This window comes from Schistocerca gregaria, chromosome 2, assembly GCF_023897955.1.
Source record: "Schistocerca gregaria isolate iqSchGreg1 chromosome 2, iqSchGreg1.2, whole genome shotgun sequence".
In the NCBI taxonomy this organism is placed as follows: domain Eukaryota; kingdom Metazoa; phylum Arthropoda; class Insecta; order Orthoptera; family Acrididae; genus Schistocerca; species Schistocerca gregaria.
The window spans coordinates 912260224-912283846 of record NC_064921.1 but is presented as its reverse complement, the minus strand read 5'-3'; the positions used below and the strand labels follow the sequence as shown (position 1 = coordinate 912283846).

At 37.4% G+C, this 23623-nt stretch overlaps 1 protein-coding gene across 1 annotated transcript in view; it reads right to left on the bottom strand.

The window, feature by feature from the left end:
* LOC126335346 (structural maintenance of chromosomes protein 4-like) overlaps positions 1–23623 on the bottom strand; it is a 298803-nt gene that overhangs the window by 133407 nt on the left and 141773 nt on the right. Inside the window, 1 exon segment of the mRNA XM_049998531.1 lies at positions 17698–17848. Within this exon segment, the coding sequence (XP_049854488.1) occupies positions 17698–17848 (151 nt within the window).

Genomic DNA, 23623 nt, shown 5'->3' with positions numbered 1-23623 from the left:
TTTTAGCTGTATATTTAATTTTTATATATTTTTGTAGGTGCTACTTCATTTACTTCTGATTTATAATTTTCCATTCTCTTACCCACAGAATGTTGGCTTCAGATGCTAATTTTACAAACTCTGTCAACTATATGTCAACAGTTAAAATCAGTAAATGATCTTCTGTTCAAGAACGGTTTCTTTGCTGCTGTCAATTTCTTTTTGAGATATCATTTGGTGTGGCCATATTGTGTGTTTGTCCTCTAGGCAGTAGAAAGATTTCACTACTTCTGCTACTATGCTAAATTATGAAGTTTAGTGTAAGGCAATATTATCATCTCTACTACTTTTCTGCTTACCCTTATTTCCAATGTTACGAAGCAGTTCTTTGGTTTCATTCATCATTGTTGTTCCTTACTTCAACCCAGAATGGACATGCTGCCTGGAAACCTTAGTATTTGAATCTGTTCCACTTGCATATTAATTCTCCTTCTGAAATATTCATTCAGTTTATTGACTGCTTTTTCACGTTCAAGATAAGACACATTGGTTATATGCTGTAGCTCCTTTCAACAAGACATTGAGTTTCAGTTTTTATTAGCTTCACTTGGTTTCTGGAGGTCACCGATTTCTTTCTATATTTCATTTGTCTCAACACTGAAACATGGACCAAGACATTGAAAATCATGAGGAACATCCTAGGTCCACAAATGCTATGGGAGTATGTTTCTCCATTTTGTCCATTACTAAACACAAAATCAGAATAATTTTCATGGTAGCTTCACTTTTCTTTTTAAACAAAAATGATTTTCATATAGCAAATCTTCATTTTTTTGTGTACTGTTATCATTCATACATAAAATAACCAGCTGGTTCATAATATTTTTATTGGTTTTAGCAGCTCATTTGCTTCAACTCATGTCATTCACTGAGAATAAACTCCAGGTGCAATGCTGGATAACCTGTTTCTTCTAGATAAAACATTTTCACTGTCTATCACAGGACTCAACATGTACCCTCAATTTTACAGATTCTCGATATACTTATGCCTACTACTTGCCTTGCTTCTGCACTAAAAACATTTTCCTGTCCCACTTTGTTAAATATGTCTTACTTCAGTGAGGTTGTGTTCAATTTTCATGTTTGAATGGTTAAGTTTCCTGTCACCATTGATTTTTCCGTATTATAGATATTGTCTATTTTATTCAAAATTATTGTTTTGTGCTTGCTGATTTTGTTTCTAAGTCATCAATTACAAAAACATATATTACACTTTAAACCATGCATTTTGTGGGATCAATGGTTCTGTCAGATAAGCTTTCTTATACAATGAGACAACTGAACGGAAAGTGGAATATCACAGCAACATTTGTAGAATGGGTTCTTCATTATTCATAAAGCTCAAATGTTCTTCACTCTCTTCATCACTGTTGCATTAAGGCTTCCAATTGAATTTCTTTCAATACATGTCATCCAGTTGTTCTCATATTAAATAACTGTAAACACAATATACAAGTTGTAGAATTGGTTCTTTATTTTCATCGCACTTATATATTCTTTACTCTGTGTGTCACTGTTGTATTAATGCTCCCAACTGAATTTCTTACAATATATGTCATCAGATTGTTCTCATAAATGCACTGTTTTTTTCATATTAAATAATATTAGTAACTGCAAACACAATACATTAGGCTAGGATGTTGCTTGTGCATTATCATTTTTTATATGGAAGATAATATTTGATAAATTTGGGTGTAACACCTTTTCCTCTAGAATACCTCATATTACAAATGCATCATGTACAACTCAAATACAGCTAGGCATCATGTTGCTTATCACAACAATGATAACGCTTTTCCTACAGATCACAGACTGCATATTGTGCCTGTTGTCTAGCTTCCTTTTCTAAATCCACATTGTTCTTCTTGTCTCAACAGCTGCAGCTTTCCTTCAGTAGTTATCTTGTATAGCTTGCTCCTTGGCACACAAGGTAAAACCTATATACTGAAATAATGTCAACATTTTCAGTTGCCTTCTCTTGCAACATTGTGTAGATTGGCTTATACAGTAAGGGTTTCCATCTGATATCAGCATTTCACTATGTCTACACTGATCTCATCAGTATCTCAGAATGGTTTGCGTTACCTCTTTCTTCAAAACTCCATGCCCTCAAAATTTTATCCTTGTATGTCTCAGTTTCTCTCACACTGCTTTACTAAACTATTTCACTGAGCAGCCAATGAGCACTGTTAATCAGTTAACATGGTATCATGCACATACCCAATAGTTTTGTAAAAAAAAGTAAGCAATATAAGTTATTGCAGTTGTCTCTTTAATTTATGGCTCATCTCTTTGTTAAACCAAGTATTGGCAATTGCTAAGTCATTATGTATGCAGAATTACGTTAACTTTTTTGCAGCTTGCTCAGATTTGCAAGTTGGCAGAATATACTGATGACTGTAGTACACACCAACCCACTACACATCACAGGTTCATGCAACCCCCATGATGAGCACTTTCCACTGGCAATGTTGTCAGTCTTGCTATTATGAGCTTACCAGATACATGACATACTTTCAGCATGCTGATTAACTGTGTGATTTGGAAATTTGACGCCTATCAAGTGTCCACATAAAATATTGTGCTTGACAGTGAATCACAACTGGCTGCAAGCAATCATGGATCATCACTACTGAGAACACCTCAGAAATTTTTATCTTCTCCTCTCAGACTTGTGGCCACCAGTCTCTATTTATGCTTTTACAAGCTCTATAGCAATCACATTTTCTTGATCTGTTTGCTGTTTATTCATTCTTCAGATTCATAAATACCGACAGTGCACAAATGAATGATATTAAAAGTATGTGCTATACTGATTTTATGTGAAACTTTCTTAACTTCTCACAATATAGCAGAGATGTTTAGTTGCCAATAGGCACAACAAAACGACAAAAGCTTTCGGCCTTCATAAAAAATGCACTCTACCCACCCCCCACCCACCCACCCACCCACCCACCCACCCACCCACACCCACACACACACACACACACACACACACACACACACACACACACACACACAACACACTCCATTGTTCGATTCTTAACTTCTGCGAGAAACAGTGTTTTTTTAAAAATATTTACGAAGTTCATAATTGATATTTCAGTCATTACTCCTCTTCAACAGATCTTCAAGGACATGAGACATTTCTCAGTTTCTTGTATTCCAACCCTTACCATTCAACTTTACTTCTTTTGTTTTCTTCCTTCCTCTCATCCTTCTTACACATGACTGTATTTTCTGAAATCATCACGATGATGAATGATGTTAGTGTTATGTCAAGTGGGCCTATTTTTTTCAATATTGTGATGTCCAAGAATTCTCTTTACACTAAAAATAGTTGCAATGTATACTACCCAATTGCCTAATTTGCCTTACTGCTTGATACCTATTAAAATGTGAGTTTAAAAGCTAAAACACATTGTGGAGCATCAGTCAGTAAGACTGTGTGACATGAAAAACTTTTACTGTTGCAGCCTACAATACAAAGATCAATCTGTAGTTGATTATATTCTAGTCAATTTTTTTTTGCTAGAGATTTACTTCCAACTTAGAATAGCCTGTCCATACAAACTATTGACTGTTGTACATTACATGTACACCACATGAAAGGTACCGTTTTTATACAAAAATGTCTTTCTTACAACATAATGAAGCTGTGGAAGAGAACTGAAAGTAGCTTTTACAGATATGTCAGTTGGTTTACAGAAGACATTTCATTTTCCTAGTATACTCTCATCTTATTAGCCACATTCAGGTAAAATCAGTATGTGTTATGTGGCTTTTTCATTTTATTGCCTGCTGTTCTGTAATCACAGATCATAAAAAAAATATTTACAACTTTCAAAGATTTACAAATATCACAACACAATAAAATTATTCCTGCATACCATCATTTCTGCCAAAATATCACTTTAAAACTGACAGAAAGTTAGGTGTAAGAGGGTAAGCTAATATATCAAGTAATAGTGTTGAAGGGGAACATATTCATATTGCTGATTACATGTCAGTATCCAAAGAGGACAGGAATTCATAAAGTACATATAGCCATAAATGTATTTATTTGGCATAAATGATTAAATGAACAAGTAACAAAATACATTCTAATAGCAATGTCTATTAACTGGCAGTTGCAGTAAACAGTGTTTTAATGAAAGTTTCACTCAAATGCTGATCTGGAGGGAATACTAGAGCACTGATTTCTTCGCGATCATGGGGCGCTGTGTACTTAATGGATGTGACAAAACAAAAACGAATGGAGAATGCTAAATTAATGTCTGTCTGCAGTGGTGGGGAGCTCACATTAATACTCAACCAACATGGTCCGTGGCTTGCAGAAACAGACTCTGGAAAATTGCATCTGCACTGAACGCTGGCTCAGCTCAGACCGCAGTTGTTTTTTGCTGACCCATGCCCATGCATTCTACATAAGTTACCAGAATTTTGCCTATTGGTGAGTGTGCACACCAACATAAACCAGACACAGCTAGCTGTGAGCAGTTCTAGTCCGTTTCATACATTTCAGTGGCACAGCTGCCACAGTGTAAATGCATGCGAAAGATGGTGGGTAAAGTTATAGATCACAGACTGATAACAACATTGCAGTTATGAGGCATCTAACGGACTCATACATATAAAAATACAAATGACCACTGAATTCACTATTTACATATGAGAAGAATGGTAGCATAAATCAATGTATTTGCTTATGAGTATCAAGAATGGCCTACGGCCTCAAATTATCTGTCATAATAGCTGCTGCTACTGTAGTTGGTACAGTAAGTTGTTCATCTCTTTCCCTGGATGTCACTTTCACTACAAATAAGTAAAGCAATTATCCCTTGTGGTAGTACATTGCAGTACAGTGCTGATTGTTTAACTTTGATAAATAATGTACAGGCAGAGAAAAAAATGAAACTGAGAGTGATATACGACTTACTCATGGGCATCAGCAGTCAAAAGAATAATTAACGTGGCAAGTGTAACTTCAAAGTAGGAGACGAGGTACTGGTGGAAGTAGAGCTGTGAGGACGGGGTGTGAGTTGTGCTTGGGTAGCTCAGATGGTACAGCACTTCCCCGCGAAAGGCAAAGGTCATGAGTTTGAGTCTCAGTCCGACATACAGTTTTAATTTGCCAGGAAGTTTCATATCAGTGCATACTCTGCTGCAGAGTGAAAATCTCATTCTAGTTACCCAATTTCTGTCACTGTCTCCCATATCCCCACCACAGCTGAAGATTTCCAGGGAGCATGTAAACATGGTGCAAACTATAGATTCTCCTTTCAAGTGAGAGTTATGTAACCTTATTTCAAAATTTGCATGTGGAAGAACATAATGCATCAGAAATTCATTTAAGGATGAGTTCAGTAGCAGTCACAGCTATATGAACAAAAATGTGGTGCAGGAATACAGAGAAGACTGCATAGATGTGCATGTTGAAGGTAGTAGATAATGGAAGACAAGGGTGACTTAGGATCCTGTCCAGAATGTGTACCAGGTTGTTCAAGGTCACCGTTGATTCCTGAGTTCAGGGATGTTTTCCTACAAATTTCCAGGTCACCTCTCTATGGCACATAGGGTGAGTACAAAAATTGTTTGCTAACAATCACAAGGATAGGGAAATGGAATTGGTGTTAACATTTTTGTCACATTAAAAGAAGGATGCAAGTACTTCTTGAACAATGAAGAAACACTGATTTATTTCAACAATACAGATACAAATTGGCAATCACAACAATGAATGAATATCAAAGCCCATAAAAAGTTGAAAACATTTATGTAAACATACCTATGTCTTTTGAGATAAGAGTGATGTTTGACTTGTTAACTTCATGACATCACAAACAATAATCCATGTGGTTACATATTGTGAATCTATGTAAAGGCATTTAAACAAAGACAGAGGAGTTCTCCGTGCTGCACAACAATTCCTGATTGTGAGGTGCTTCATGAACTTAATAATTCATTCAGTGATTTAAGTAGGAGATTGTACCATTTCTGGATAGTTGTAGCTGGACAGCAGTAAAGTTCAATTCTCTGTTCCTCCACCCAGAAATGGAAAATTGCAGATGCCACAACACCGCCTCAAAAGGAAGCAAGAAAACAATGGATATGCGAAGAGATACCAAAATCTGGAAGAAAGAATGGATTCTGAATGGTTGATATATTTGGTGGAAAAAAAGAGAAGAATATGAAAAAGAAACAGGAAACTTTAATGTGCATAAAAAAAGGGTTCTGAGAGTAACTGTATGCATGCAAATAATGTCACAGGAATTAGAAATAAAAAATCACAGTCAGAGAAATGAAAGGCCATAATCAAACCAATTGGAAGTCTTTCTCATGGTAAGCAAGAAAGCCTGGGCCATCTTAGCAGCAGAGAGGGACAAGGCAGAAACTAGGCTAAGATGGGCATCACACTCATGCCATTATAAGAATGCGGGCAATGTTAGCAGTATTTAATCAGTGTAATATTGTGAAGACAATGTTCCTGCAAATAAAGTTATGCAACCAGTCAGACAGTCACAACCTCAAATTAACAGTGTTTAAGTTATTTTTCTTTATAAATCTATGGAAACAGTATATGAAGGTGTTCGTATGTGATGCTATCCAGGCTTACCACAATGAGCTGCAACTGCCTCAATACTTCAAGTAAATGCCAATTTATGTTGCAAGGAAAACTTAAGTTACCGAGCCAAACTAATTAACACAAGCAAACAAACATCCAAAATTGCACCTCTGCTATGATAACACCATACACATCAGAATCACTAGTACAAGTTGCGTTCAAAGTCATCAAAAGTACAGTGCTTAAAAGTGAAGTTTAATCAGTAGGGTAAAAGATCTTCATTCAAAACGAAATTGTTTGTTATCAAATACAACTGCAAAATTTTATCCCTTCACATTTATTGACTGTTTTCTCAACATTCCTTATTTTCTTCACTCCAAACTAGCATTGTTTACAGCATTTCAGTTTACGGGCCTAAGTCCCCATGTTTAACAAAAATGTCAAACAATCGGTGTCAATTAAAACTGATAATTATTGGGCACAGGATAATTGTTATTAAAAGTCAGTAAAAACTTTATTACTTAGGCTGCTCATTCATGGATAGTGAATTCTGAGGTGCATCATTTGCATGATGAAGTCTTGATAAAGTAAATTTTGTATGGCAGTTAACACTAAACGAAGTAACTGTCTTACTTGAAAATATTTTTCATTGGTCGCGTTGTTGAATTTTTCTATTTACTAAATTTCATTGTGGACAGAAACTGTAAACATAATGAAAGAGTGATCTAAAAGAGAGGAAGAAACTACTGAGAACGCCCGTATACACCTGTATATATGGCCACACTTAAACCCAACATCTATCTACGTCCTACTTCTTGGATTAGCATCTTCTCTGATGATAGATTACTATTTTGGAATTGCAGAACATGAGATTTCAGAAACTTAGAGTAATATGCTTTAGAAACACCAGCAAGGGATCACCACAGACTAAGTCTTTGACAAAATTTGGAGGAACATGATAATGGGTAAAGTGATGTGAAGGAAATTGACAAGGTTTCAGAGGTGTGAAGCAGACAAGTATTTGAAATTCAGTAGTGCTGTTGAATCTTTTTGAGTGGTTCCTTCACAAGGAAATGATGACATGCTGCTAGAGGGGAAAGGACAGCAGATAGTTAAGTGAAAGTGAAGAGCTGCTCAGCAGCGATGCCTGAACATTCACACATGGATGTTGGTACGGACTGTAAAAGAAACACAGATGGGAGTGGTCAAGAATCAGATCACTTGTTTTGCAGTAAAACTAATTCAATCCCACCATAAAGACCAACACTATCAAGCTCAGTACCATTGGGTAGGTTGAGTTACACGGATGACATATAGACCACAGCTCCCATTAAACAAAGCACAAATCACTGCGTGGTACACGTCCTAACTAGTTGTCTTTACCAAGCGAGAGTATTAAAGATGATGGGTTACCTTCCTGACAGTCCAGACTGTTCTGGCGATGAAGAAGCTGTTGGGAAGATGATGCTTCACTTCAGATGAAGTTCAGGGCACTGTGACACTATGGCTCGACAGAAATGCTATAGACATTCAACCAGAGGAGATAGTAAAGTGCTACACTATTACAACAAACATCTTAATCAGCATCCATAAACATTTTCAGATGTTTACACTTATTTTAAATTCTGGGTTAATTGGAATTAAAAAGCTACAGCCCTTGCACAAGAAAATGTGATTTCTGAAGCCATAATTAGTATAGTAGAACTATCTGCCTGTCCCTGTTGTTATTGACAATGCAGTGTTCGAGCTCTAGCATCAATGGGCTGTTACTTTCTTTTTGAGCCAGGGTAAACAAGGTGTCACTAGATTCAAACTTGCTCAGAACAGAGCCTAGTACTACGGTGTCCCTGCATTTGAAACTGTGGCAGAAGACAAGAAGTACACTACAGAGGGTGTGTTTTCAGCTGGCATGGGGGCATTTTCCAATGAATATCAGGCAAAAGAAGACTTAAAAACAACAATGAACTTGTATGGATAAGAAACAAACTCAAAACTAAAAGAAAAAGCCACATGTTGTGATACATACCCTCAAGAAACCGAATTTTGAGGCTAACATCTCCTTGCAACTGACAAAGAAAAACTATGTAATGGATTAGGACCCAATTGAGCCTTCCAAACATCCCTTGCACAGTGAGTCACGGTTTCAACCAGCCAGTACTTTTCTCTTGTAGTTTCTAACTAAGTATGTAGAGATGGATTGAGAGCTACTCATGAAAAAAGAAAGATCCATTTATTGTGCTGCCTGCGAATAAAAAGAAGAGGTTACTAACCTGTTATGATTTTAAAGTAATTTTTAAATGACTAAAAAATAAAATAAAAAAGGCCCCTTATGACTTTGAGTTAGCCATAATTTTGCTTATCAAGCAGCTTATGGTAGTGGTATCTCAATAACTTATTGGCAAAGTGAAACTGTGCACACATTTTTTGTGTTGTCAGTGGCCTGTCAGGCCATGGCACAAAGCTCACTACTTTAATACGGATTTGTTACACCCATAATTTTTAAATCCAGGCTTTTAAAAGACACAACAAACGTACTGACAAAAACTGTGCCAAATTCTAGTAGTAAAACCAATCAATTGCTTTTTTTTATCAGGTCATATCTACTTACAAAAATAATTTTCCTGATAAAATTATTAAACTGAATGTTACAAAACAGTTAAAGGGAAGTTGGATTTGACTCATATCACAACAAAGAAATTTATAAATTAAGTGGAGAAAATAACTAATGAGGTATACTTTTGCAGCACAGGAACTATTGTAATATACAAAGTAACTTTTAAAAAATAACTAAATGCATAAGCTTCATGTTTGAAGTTCACAATCAGACAATAAAATAAAATCAGTATGGTGAAAGAAAAAAATGTTGTGGAGGCATATGACATGATTTCAGAGGAGCTTGCATGCAGATGGTTCAAAGTGAACACACTACTTCATGAAACAAAATTTTCAACATTTTAACAAAAATGAACTACTTTCACATCCCTCTCTACATTAAATAAAACCTCATAATGGGCTAGTAAAGTATGGAAAGTTGTTCTACAGCTTGCAACACTCTCAGATATGTATGTTCTCAATTAATTCATGTTCAAAAGAAGTCACACATGGTCCTGATAGTTAAACTTAGTTCCACCGTGATCCTCAGCTAAAGTGTTAGACTGGTGACAACGTGTAACATGTAAGTGGTTGTACCATTGCCACTATTGTTCGCATTGGATGATGAAAAAAATTTCAAATCCAAACAAAGATTTAGATAACTACTGAAGACCAAGAATAACATATTGAAATTATAATATAGAAAATAAAAATGGTGACAAAATTATTTAATGAATGTTTATATCTAAACACAAAAAAGAAACAATAGAAGCTAAAAGTGAAAGTGCTTGCAAGTCACATAACCAATTTCATTAAAACTGACTTTAGTCCAGAAAGAGGTGAACAATAGTGCTACCAAAATCATTGATTACTTACACAACAATATTAAATGTCTGGCAGGTAGCAAAGCTGAAATTGAAAGTATACCATAAAGGTCCTTCTATGCAACTCCTCCAAATCCTCAAAATTATTTTTACATCAGAACTTCTAGTTTATTTAGTGTGAAAGTATTGATTAAATACTTACTTTTGTTATTATACATTTTTTTTCTGTAATATGAACACATCTCTAATGGTCAGCTTGTAGTCATATAAAAACATAAATTAAATTGCAAACTGAATTGTTTCACATCATTAAGATGTATTGCCTAATTGAAGCATGGAACTCATAACTAACATCTTTACAGTGGAAATTACTTCACACACAAAATAAGGAAAGACTTCTGAAATTGAAGACATTGCACACTTAAACTACACAAAATTATCTAACGAGACACTAAAAATATTAATCTAAAGTGCAAAAACTGGTGCTCCAGATGAGTGCTTTCTGTTCTTTAAAATTGTTAAGTCAGTGAAGACAGTTAGTCAAAGGCAATAAAAGTATGAGACATCATAGTAAAATCACTGTTTGAAAACACATAAAACCTTATACATGTATAAAGACGTAGACTGCTACTTCTTGTGGCTTCAAAGAAAACTTAATGCAAAAAAAAGAACTGTTTAGGAAACAAAAATAATACAAACAACAGAAATGTTAGACAACAAAAGTAAAGTAAGTTTCACTATATGGCTGCACGAAGGATGATGTACTTCAGCACTACATGGCCAAAGGAATTTGTAAACAAAGGTAAGGAACAAAATAATGTGAACACCCTGGTATAAATATCTCATTTCTAAAGCATCTTCTGAGTGATTATTAATGACTTAAAACTGTCTTGTTGTGTGTTGTGGCACCAATACATCTTTGACAGTAGTACCAATTTACTGTCAAGCTGGGCTATTCAGACATTAAATGAGGATAATTTGTTTAGTACCAGTTTAGTTTGTGCTTTATGATAATGAAATCCACAGTTGCTTTATTTAGTACCATGACTGCAGACAAAGTTCGTGGGAGACATTCATCTGGTAAAACACCATACAGAATTGAAGAATATTGTTAACTTTAATAAAGACAACTGACATGAAAGTGACTCCTTAGATTAATGTGCCTCTAATAAAGGTGTGAATGAAAACAGTGAATTAACTGAGGACAGTTAATAGTATAAAATCTCTTGTAAACTCAGGCGAATTTAAAGCAAAGGCTTCATTGGCCTAAAAGTGCAAAGTTTCAACGACTGTCCAATGGAAAGATATAATATTGCACTGATCCATACCACAAGGCATGTTTCTGCATAGAGTTTTGCACTGACCCATATCACAAGGCATGTTTCTGCATAGAGCACACCAGTCAAAGTACATAATCTACACTGTTTTCACTCAACAATGAGTCATCATAGGGTTTCTGCAACAGTTTGGGTTGTCACAAGTTGGGTTTCAATGGGTTCTCCAGTCACAATGAAATTAAGTGTAACTTCTAAGGCCTCTAAATTGTTTTAGGTGGCCATTATCATTTAAGGAAGTTGGCATTGTTCCACTAAAGGACTGCACAATAATGTGTATGCTTGCACAGCTGGATATGTCAAAGACTGGTTTTTGTTGCAGATGAAATAACATTTACTTTGGTCCCCTCAACAAGAAAAGTAAAACAGCAAACTCACTCAACTTTACGATTTCTCAGACTGGTCCTCTGTACACAAAGAGGTGATCATCTTTATCAACAACAACATTGCTGTCTAAAGAAATTCCAAGGTGAATTCCAAAGGGAGTTACCAAACCTAAAATGATTAATGCTTAGTATGACAAGTTCTTAGCCATGGGGAATGTACATAGACAGTCAGGTTCTGGCAGGAAAAACACCTCCGATGAAATGATACAGGAGATCAGACACACCTTCCAAAGAAGCCCTCAAATTCAGTTCAATGAGCATCATGAAAGCTAAACATCCCTCGTTTAACAGTTTACAAGGCACTGCATAAACAACTTTGCTTCCACGCATAAAAAGTTCAAATTGTTCAGGCATTAAAGTGGAACGGCTTTCAGTTATGCCACAAATTTGCAATTAAGAAGCTGAAATGGATCTGGCAAAACCCCAACTATTTAGTAAACATAATTTTTTCCACCAAAGAAAACTTCCACCAATGTGGGCAGTATGACTGGCACAACATTTGCACTTGGGGTTCGGAATACACACACAGTTTTCAATAACGGGTCAAAGACAGTAATGTGAATGTGTGTTGTGTGCTGATGAAAGACAGTGTAGTTAAGACAATTTTTCTTATGGAGAAAACAGTAATGTGAACCATTTATCAGGGCACGCCTGAGCAATCTGATGTCCCTCAGCCTCTTGCCCTTCAGGCAAATGTAATCACCCAGCACAATGGTGCACCACAGTATTGGAGTTTACACATTTTTGGCTTCTGGACCAAACATTTCCAAAGCGATGGAGAGGGTGTGATGGAACACCCGAGTGATCACTACAATCTCCAGTCACAATGCCCTCTGGATTTCTCCCAGCTGGATTATGTGAAAGACATTGTGTGTGTCTCATCTGTATGTGCCTTGGCAATCTCCACAGAAGAATTGTAGATGAAATACTCTCCACCACCCTAGGCGTTCTTGTGTGCGCATGGGTTGAGGTAGAGTATTGTCAAGACATTTTTAAATGTTACAAAAGGAGATAATGCAGAAGTATAATAATTTTTTGTACAAAATGTTTTGAGTTACTTTCCATGATGCCACAAATTGTATCTATGTGCCATACTTTTTTTCTTAATTGTATCTGGAAATTAGGCAAGTTTAAATTGGACACCCTGTATAATGTAGGTATTCATGGTGGTTATTTACATCACTGGTGCACTGCAATTAAGACACTGGTGGATCAGGCTAAAGGAATATGGCAGCCACAGTACTTGAAAGAAAAGATCCATCATCATTTATGAATTAATTTCAAAAGAAATAGCTACTAGGAGAAATAAATAAATAAATAGGGCACTGCATCCTAAAATATCTGGAGCTTCTGGTGGGGAAAACAAGAAAAGAAGCAAGTAAAAGTTTTCCTCTCATTCACAAAAACTGTCACTGATGGCATCAGGAGAGTGCTAAGGAGAAACATTATTGACTGAATGTAAACAATACTTCCTGTTTGCTTTCTTTCCTTACATTATTTGCTGACTGTATGTCAAGTGAAAAACATTATGCCAATAGTCAATTAAATACCAACACCATTCCCATCATGACTACCATCACCCAATGTGGGGTGACAGATTTAGAATTTAAAATAAATGTATATATGAACATTGGTTCTTACCAAACAAAAACTCACCCTTGTCAGCAATCACAATAGTAACAATTGCATTTAATGATGAGTAGCCAATACTCTGAATGTACACCAGGTGAAATCACTCAACACTTAAAACTGCAACTTCCTCAACAGCAACACCTAACAGAGCCTGGTTGAAGAGAGCAATATATGATGTGATAAACATTTGTAATAGATTATGTTCAATATAATGTAGTAAGCCATCAGGTGGCTTTATTTGAAAATTAAATTGTTCACTCAATATTGAAATGTATGATAGTTGTCAGTCCTATTAATTATTAGGTTTCACTCGCATGTCTGCATATATGTTTTCTTAATACAGACAGAGAACAGGACATACTATTGTGTATCAAATGACATACGTACATTTCTTCTACTGCCCAATCAGCACTTAATAAAGTGTGCCCATGCAGAAAAAAGTCCACCAAAGATGATGAAATATCATAAAAGGAAGACAAAACCCAGCATAGATAAGGGCTTCTTATTTACCTCAGATGAAAATAAGTTTAAAGTCATAGAAGACAAGTGATTTACCAACACCTGTACGTACCCATATTCATTCTTGTGAAAAATACACTTTATGTTAAGTGTTAAAAAAGATGAATGAAGAGATAATAGCACTAACCCTGCCGAGAGGGACTCACTATGAAAGTAAAAATGTCCAGGCAGAAGTAAGAGCTTTGGGAGGCAACAATATCAGACTCTACACAAACATAACCAATGGACAATTTATCTCTTGCAGGAACAACCATAATCATCCTTATCTCAAAAACAAATATTTCATCTGGTTGTAATCTGTTAGTTATAACAGTCCACATATATCGGAGATGAAATTCTATACTGATTATTGCAACTGCTACTCGAAACAATTTTTTCATGTGTTTACTTAGTTGCCTGAAGAAAAAACGAAAGCAGTAATTAGTTACTGTGTATTCATGAGCCTTTTAAATATAGATCCTGCCTTAACTTATTCAGTTTTGCAAGAGTGAAAAAAAATAATTTATACAAACCACTCACATAAAAATTTCATTTTTACCATGTTAACTAATGACAAAATAAAATAAAACAAAATTATATTTTCAAGTGTCCTGAAGAGTTTATATTCCTATTTATGCACAACATTTCAATGACTTGCATAGTTTCTCTCTCTCTCTCTCTCTCTCTCTCTCTCTCTCTCTCACACACACACACACACACACACACAAATACATTGTGCCACAGTATATGTGGTCAATTGCACAATGTAGCCGTACAGGTGTGTGTGTGTGTGTGTGTGTGTGTGTGTGTGTGTGTGTGTGTGTGTGCGGAATGAAAATGTACATTTCTTCTGCTGCCAAATCAACACCTAATATAAAGTGTGCCCATGAAGTAAGGGTTTCTCAATTACCTCTGGTGAAAATAAGTTTTGAGTTGTAGAAGACAAATGATTTACCATCACCTATACAGCTACATTGAGCAGTGTGTGTGTGTGTGTGTGTGTGTGTGTGTGTGTGTGTGTGTGTGTAGGGTAGGGGGGGGGGGGGGGGGGATTGCTATTTGCAAGTGCCTAGCTCATTGCTGATTAAAGGATTCATCTGAAAGCTAATAAATTTTTCAATTTTTTTTGTGTGCCTGTGGATGACTCATTGCTTGTGCTATTGGTCTCCTTTCCTCATTCTTCCACAAGTCTGCCATATCAGAATCATTATTTCTCATTACTATTCCATTTGTAGATGGTAAAGGATTAGAATTTTGTTAATTTTAGATTCATGATTATTGGGTAGAAGCATCTGGGATTTCCAAACCACGCCACTTTTAAACACATCCTTGTGCTTCCAGAGATTAGCACCACCTCCAGGAGTCAATCCAGATTTGACAGCCTGTGAAGCAGCCATGCCATTACTGTTGAGCATGCTGTGGCCATAGTAATATTCTGCCAATGGGTGGCCAATTTTCTCTTTCCCACTGTTTGGCAAAAGCCATTCACTCAAGTTACAGCTGGGTGGTGATCATGCATACCTAAAAATTAGCAGAGTTGATACATAACTAGACTGCTTTCATGGTTGGCCCTGACACTGATGGGGTAGATTATGCCTGTAATGTGAGTGGATGGATGGAGTATGGGGTAGGTCTTGCATCTGGATATTTCACGTCGCCCATGTGACGAGAGGTAGAGGCTAGAAGTGACTTAAGGCTTAAGTAGGTGAAGGAATACAGTTTTGGGAGAGGTGAAGCATGAGGAGATGATGACAGAAGAGACAAACAAAAAAGTATGAGGAAAGAGATAGGTAGGGCTGGTAAAACAGAAGAAAGGAGTGGAACATGTACACTGAGGACGAGCAGGAGAAAGAAACGGGAAAGCAGCAACAGAATACCCATAACATATGTATGTGAAGGAAAGGACAGAGGAAAGTGAAAAGCTACCACAGGTTATGTCTCGGAGAATTGCAGCATCTTCAGAATTTATTGAATAAATTTTACTCTATCTTGTGTTCAGAGAAACTGAGGCAATCCACATGGCCCCAAATGGTTGTCTGAAGGTCACCTACTTTGTCTTTTGCAGTCCATAGTTATATCTAATCACTGTTGGGTACCTTGCACATTAATCCTAGACTGTAATGTTATCTTCTATTTTATCTGTAGTTTCTAATGAAAGAAAAAAAAGTAGTCTTAATGCTGAGAATTTATTGGTTTTAAATGTTTTACATTTCTGTCATCTCTGCAATATGTGATACAGTTTAAACTACTGTTACACGTACAGGTAATTTATATTCTACACAATGTGATAGTAGTAGACGTCCAGGCATTCTTTGATGAGATCCTATCTTCTGGTATGTGAACGTTTTAGCATAAGAAGCAATCAGTTGCAGTTTGAGAACCTGAGTTGTCACAGTCAATGTCCCCTGGGAAGAATCAGTATGAAGATACATGTAAGAGGGCTACATGTTAGGAATTTGTTGTTAACTGTGTGATTATAGGTCAGAAATTACCATTGAAAACAGAAATTCAATTCCGTCAGTTACTTTAGTAGCTTATTGTCTCTAACTGTGAGTAAGCTAATGCGTTAGTTTTCTGTTAGACAGATGACATTAGAGATAATCTTTATGTTATGAAATAAGTGATTAAAGTTTATGCTCCATTACATTTTAGTCATCATACAAAAAAGTACTACAGACAATGAACCTTAACACTAAAATCAATAAATATTGCCAGCATGCATCTATGAATGTAAGCATGAACATTTGTGGATGAAAGTCATGTGCCAAACCAAGACTCAAACCTAAACACCTGCAAACATTGTTCTTCAAATTCAGTCATTTCCACACATCACACTGACCTGCAGACTGATTCACCCTCACATCACATCTCTCCCTACATTCCAAACTCAACAGAGGCTCATTTGATGTTCTTTTAGGGATGCCACCTACAATGGAGCACATTGTTCAGATTTTGGCCCACTCGATTTGTGAAATGTAAGTGTCTGAGTTTGAACCCTGGTTCGGCATAAAATTTTAATTAATAGCAAATTTTCTATTTTCATTTGATTTTAAAAGTGTTTCTGTCATTTGTCAACACTAAGCAGATAATTAAAATTTATGTTATCTTTTCCAATACATAATGTCAGGGGAGAAAAGTGTAGATCATTTTAAATCACAAAATAGATTTATGGACGTTACTGTTGCTTTTCATGTTGAAATCACTTGTTCATACCAAATTTAATCACAAAATAGACCCAATTAATAATTAAAAAATCTGCCTTATATACCACCATATCTATAAAGCTAAACATGAAATATTTGAGACCATGAAGGTAGTAAAGCTGCTGACTATTAATGTGTTAAGCAGTAGTCCTCTAAATGAACTGACTACACAATTAAATATCTCAAAACCATGTAGTAGGATGTGCAAGTTTTGTGAGTCACAGGCACGCAGTCATGTTTTTTGCCCTTTTATAAGTAAACTAATTATTTGGTCTCTCAACATAGGCATATATTACATGTCAGAATTTCATTCATCTTCTCATATTTCAATTTCTCTGTGACCAAAAACTTTGACAAAAGATGGTGATGACAACAACTGTAATGTGAAATTTGTCCCCCATAAATTGTCAAAATTATAATTAATTTTCATATCTACAGTCCTTATAACAATCCATTATAACAAACTATAATAATGCAGAAACTTTGCAATGAGAAAGAAAAAGTACTATTACAGAAACAAACAAGTACACAGCCCACCAGTGTAAACACCCCAACAGAACGTGTGCAGGCATGTTTCTATTTAGAAATGTTAGGATTGTTTTCTACAGCAAAGTCTAATACCACCTTTCTTTCTTCATTAGCAAGCCGTTTCTTGCCTCTGTCTCGCATTTTGTTTGCTGACTTTATTTCCTGCCGTACTTTTTCTGTCTGAACTGCTGCAGCATTTAGTGATTCTTTTACAGTTTCTTTCTTGGAGAATAGTTCATCTTTATTCCTGTGGGAAAAATATTGCATTACAATGAATTCATGATGGTAATAACTTTAAACACACAGCCACAGTCTAAAAGGATCAGATGATAATAAGTCCAACCCTTTCAGAACATGTACAAGGGCGGTTTGAAAAGTTCTCAGAATGGAACAGAAAAAAAGAACTTACATCACTGAAACTTTTTTTATTTTTCAATGTATCCTCCTTGTAGATTAATGCACTTGGTCCAACGATGATCCAGTGCCTTGATCCCATCTCAAAAATGAGTTTCCTCCAAGCGTGCAAAATAGTTGTCAACTCCAGCTATCAATTCTTCGTTTGAAGTGAGTCCTCGTCCACCAAGAAAAATTTTCAGTTTTGGAAAGAGATGGAAGTCTGACTGAGCCATATCAGGTGAAAAAGGCGGGTGTGGTAACAATTCATACCTTAGTTCATGTAATTTTGCCATGGCGATGGACACGTGTGCGGGCGTGCATTGTCTTGTTCCGGCACCCATCTTGCAGATAATTTTTTCATTTCTAATTCTTCAGTTAAAATGTGATATACCCTTTCAGATGACATCTGGCAAGTATGAGCAATTTCATCCCCTTTCATGACCATTTTGTGCACTTTTGGAATGATGTCTGGAGTAATGACACATCTTGGCCGACCACTGTGCAGATCATCACCTAAGCTCTCCCGACCAAATTTAAATTCATTTGTCCACTTGGCAACAGTTGAATAAGAAGGAGCAGAGTCCCCCAGTGTATTCTGGAAATTGGCATGAATGTCCTTTGCTTTCATATCTTTCTTTACGGAGTACTTAATCACTGCCCCAATCTCGATTGTTTTCCATCTTCACAAATCACTACGCAGGAACAACGACAGAGCCATGGGCGCCACAGCTCTCTTCCTAGAGCACTGGCGTGGCACGTGTTTACAGGCAACAGTCCAATTAATATCATGTGTACAACTAGTTGCACTAGGGCTGACCTCTCATGGTGATTCCAATAACTTTTCAAACCACCCTCATATTTAGTTCCATTGCACACTGTCATTCAGACATAAAATGAAGTTTCAGGCTTGTAGCCAGATGGCATTGATATCTTGCCACAATATTATCGCTGACAACCATTTAACCATATTCATGTGAATTTTAGTGAGTTTCAGTGTGAAATATTGTGGCAAGATGTCAATGTTGTCCGATTTTAAGCCTGGTACCTCATGGAATACTCATTACTCCACAAAAACTATAAGAAGATGTAAGAGAAGTTTTTGAAGTTCTCAGCAGTTTCGATAGGTGTTGTTGCTGTATACAGAAGTCACTTGTCATCTTCACATGAGGATGTTAGTAATTTGCAATTGTCATGATTTATGTCCACGCTATTTATGATGTGGAGTATGTCAACTAGCTAACTATTTTTAATAATACATGGAATGTTCTGGTTGAGAGTAACAAATTATTTAGGAATACACAGACGACTCACCAAAAGGCAGAAGCGCTGTGTCATCAACAGATACACAAACGAAAGGTAAAGAGCTTTGCTTTGCTAGCTTTCAGAATGAAATTCCTTTCTCAAGCTGTAGGAAAAACACACACACTATTGGGTGGGGATACTGCGAATTACATTATGTTTAGGCCAAGGAGGTTACGAGAGCGGAGCGTGTGCTGTAAGCAAAGCTCCCATCTGCGCAGCTCGAAAAAGCTGGCAGTGGTGTGGAGGACCCAGATGGCAAGGCTTGTGAAGTAGCCATTGAAATCTGTCATGTTGTGCTCTGCTGTATGTTGCAGCACTGGGCAGTCCATTTTGTTTTTGGTAACAGTTTGGCAGTGGCCATTCATTCTGGACTGCCCCCCCCCCCCCCCCCCGCCCCCCCCCCCCCCCCCACCTCCCAAATCCAATGTTGTGTTAATTTGTGTGTGTGTACACCATCCCTTTCCCATTACCCCTACCCACTATGTGTCAGATAGTTGTGTGCTGCCATCTCTTTCATTCTGAAAGCTAGCAAAGCAAAGCTTTGTACCTTTTGTCTGTGTATCTGTTGACAACACAGTGCTTCCGCCTTATCGTGAGTCGTTTCTTTACTCCTAAATAATTCGGCTTAGTATTTTTCATATACAAGATGTTAAAAGAAGTGGGTCTTATGGGTCTAGAAGAACAGCCTTTCTGATATCCGTTCATACATGTTCATAGGAGGTACTGAAAGATTTTTAGTTGTAGGTATGAGCACAGTGGAAGACAACCCTGGGTGGGGTGGGGGGGTGGGGGGGGGGGGGGGGGGTAGGAGAAGGCTGAAGTTCAACCTTTCAAGCAATTACTTTCTGTGGACATGCCTAGCTTATGGGTGGTAGTTTAAGCAGCTGCTGATATGTGGCTGCAGAGTTTTCTTTAAATTAATGTAGCACAGTTATTATCTGTTTAAAATTTCTTAAATTTTTAGGAAGTTTTATCAGTTAAAATGAATTCTGATAGAGTTTGAAACAAGTTCCTATGTTGCAGTTCCTTCCTGTGAGTTTCCAGTAATTCTGTTATTAAAAGCAGCCTGAATTTTACATGTGCTCTTTTCTTTGAATTCACACTGGCTTGACAAACAATAAAGGTACTATGCACTGAAATACTCTTAGTCTTCAAAATACAGTATGTGACCCAGTAGGCATAAATGTTGCAATTTCACCACTAAGGCTACTGGCATGATGTGTGGTTCCTAAGATCTCTGGCTCTTGGTAGTGTAGAGGAGCGACCACACGTGGTCACACACTGTTCCACTCAGGTGCAAAGTTTCAGCTTCTGACACCACTGATTATTAAAATATAGGAAGCCTGTAATCAATAACTCTAAGTGGCACAGGAGAATTTGTCTGTTGTTCCATTTAGTTAACAAAATTTGACAATAAATTTTAGTGGTTTACTGCAAAGAATGGGCACATGAGCATCTAGTTCAGCATAAGATTGTGCGAGAATGAGGTTACATTTCAGATTTAAGCTACAGTTTTATACCAAATAATTCCAAATATTTCTGTACTGTAAAGCCGAAGACAAATGACCAGTAATATTCAGAATACAATTTGTTCACTGCAAATCTCCAAAGCTAGTGCCGCAGCATGAAAATTCTGCAAGTACAAAATTTGTGCTTTCTTCAAAGTGGCATTCCAGCTAACCATCTGTCTCTGCAACTTGTAATAAACATTTCTGAAGCCCATTCAGGGAACCCATGGTTGACATATTGTCCCTCACTCTGAGTCCCCAATCCCCATGTACACTATGTGATCAAAAGTATCCGAACATCCCCAAAAACATGTTTTTCATATTAGGTGCATTGTGCTGCCACCTACTGCCAGGTACTCCATATCAGCAACTTCAGTAGTCATTAGACATTTTGAGAGAGCAGAATGGGGTGCTCTGCAGAACTCACAGACTTCAAATATGGTCAGGTGATAGGGAGTCATTTGTGTCATACATCTGTATGCAAGATATTGCCACTCCTAAACATCCCTAGGTCCACTGTTTACGATGTGATAGTGAAGTGGAAACATGAACGGAGAAGTACAGCACAAAATCATACAGGGCGACCTGGTTTGTTGACTGACAGAGACCGCCGACAGTTGAAGAGGGTAGTAATGTGTAATAGGCACACATCTATCCAGACCTTCACATAGGCGTTCCAAACTGACTCAGGATCCACTGCAAGTACAATGACAGTTAGGTGGAAGGTGAGAAAACTTGGATTTCATGGTCAAGTGGCTGCTCGCAAGCCACACATCACGACAGTAAATGCCAAATGATGCCTCGCTTGGTGCAAGGAGTGTAAAAATTGGACAACTGAACAATGGAAAAACGTTGTGTGGAGTGACGAATCATGGTACACAATGAGGCGATCTGATGGCAGGATGTGGGTATGACAAATGCCAAGTGAACATCATCTGCCAGCGTGTGTAACGCCAAAAGTAAAATTTGGAGGTGGTGGTGTTATGGTTTGGTCGTGGAGGGGGCTTGCACCCCTTGTTGTTTTGCATGGTATCACGGCACAGGCCTACATTGATGTTTCAAGCACCCTCTTGCTTCCCGCTATTGAAGAGCCAATTTGGGGATGGTGATTGCATCTTCCAACACGATCGAGCACCTGTTCATAATGCACAGCCTGTGGCGGAGTGGTTACATGACAATAACATCCCTGTAATGGACTGGCCTGCACATTGTCCTGACCTGAATCCTACAGAACACGTTAGGGATGTTTTGGAACACCGACTTCGTGCCAGGCCTCACTGACTGACATCGATACCTCTCCTCAGACCAGTACCCTGTGAAGAATGGGCTGCCATTACCCAAGAAACCTTCCAGCACCTGATTGAATGTATACCTGTGAGACTGAAAGCTGTCATCAAGGGTAAGGGTGGGCCAACACCATATTGAATTCCAGCATTACCAATGGATGGCACCACTAACTTCTATGTCAGTTTCAACCATGTGTACGGATACTTTTGATCATGTAGTGTATATGCACTCCCAATATGCTTCCAAAATCCATTACTTTCACTACCTAAACACAGAACTACATCTTATAACCTACATTAAAGCTTCTGGTGTGACTATGTGCCACTTCCAAAACTGCATCTGCCAAAATCAAACATGGCTGTGTTTGTATTCATTGTTTGGCTTCAGTAAACAATTATTAAATTTCTCTTATCATAAATTAAAATCTTTATTTTATAATTGTTATTGCCTGCTTTGGCCCAACTATAGAGGTACTTGACAGCATTCAGCTTCTTCTTTCTTCTAGTTGTCAAAAGAAATGGCTTATCTGGAACCAAAGTACCATATGGGACATTAGCTAGAATTCCTGAAGTCTGTTACACTCCATGTCTTCCATGAAAGAATATTTGGATTAGGGAAAGCTTCAAAGCCACTATGTCTGCATGGTTGCCCCATACAAGAGCCAAGATCAACCATGTACTGCCTCCAAAAACAGCAGTAACATCACATGTGAACGGTAATCTCAGTCCACAGAAGACATTTGCTTATTGAATTGGCCAGCAAGGTCAATGTCTATTGCCTTCAAAGACTTATACAAAGGCACAATGCACTGCAAATGGTGACAAAAATAATGTCGCCCAGGCATTGTAGAGGTACGTTAACACAAGTGAATGTTGCAATCCAACGGCAAGCAAACATCAAGAGCAAAACATCTGCACCTGTTAACATCTGCAGAGTGAATGATGCCACGTGCTGCAGCGCATGGCTATACATCCTTCCCCACTTTCAAGGACTGGAATCTGCGGTCAACACGCTCCGTTCGGGCCTCCATTGGCTTCTGGTCGGCCAGCTGAAGCCCACTTATCTACTTCCGGTCCCCAAGCAATAGCACATGCGGTAACTTGTAAAACTAGAGGCATCGCACCGCGAGGTGGCCCAGCCAGCAGGAAAGTCAACTCTCATAAGATAGCCGATTGCCTTGTCACAAGATGAAACATAAGTAAGCCCATTTACTTCCAAAGGATTTCTCTGTTCTTCCCACTGATAATGACTACATGTCCCTAACTTTAATAGTTCTTATTGAATATTCCAATTAATTATATTTATATTTATATATGAGCGAGGTTCCTACAGATGCTGCCACCTCTTGCATCCCAATCTCCATCATTCCAGTCTCCTTCATTAAGACCTCTCGCCGTCATTGCTTCGTTGACTTCATCTTTCCAGCATCTCGCACGTCTCCCATGCTTTCTTCTTTGATGTGGAGTCCATATCTAAGATTTAAAATCTAATTAATTCTGGGAAACAAACATCACTTTGTTTCTTGATAG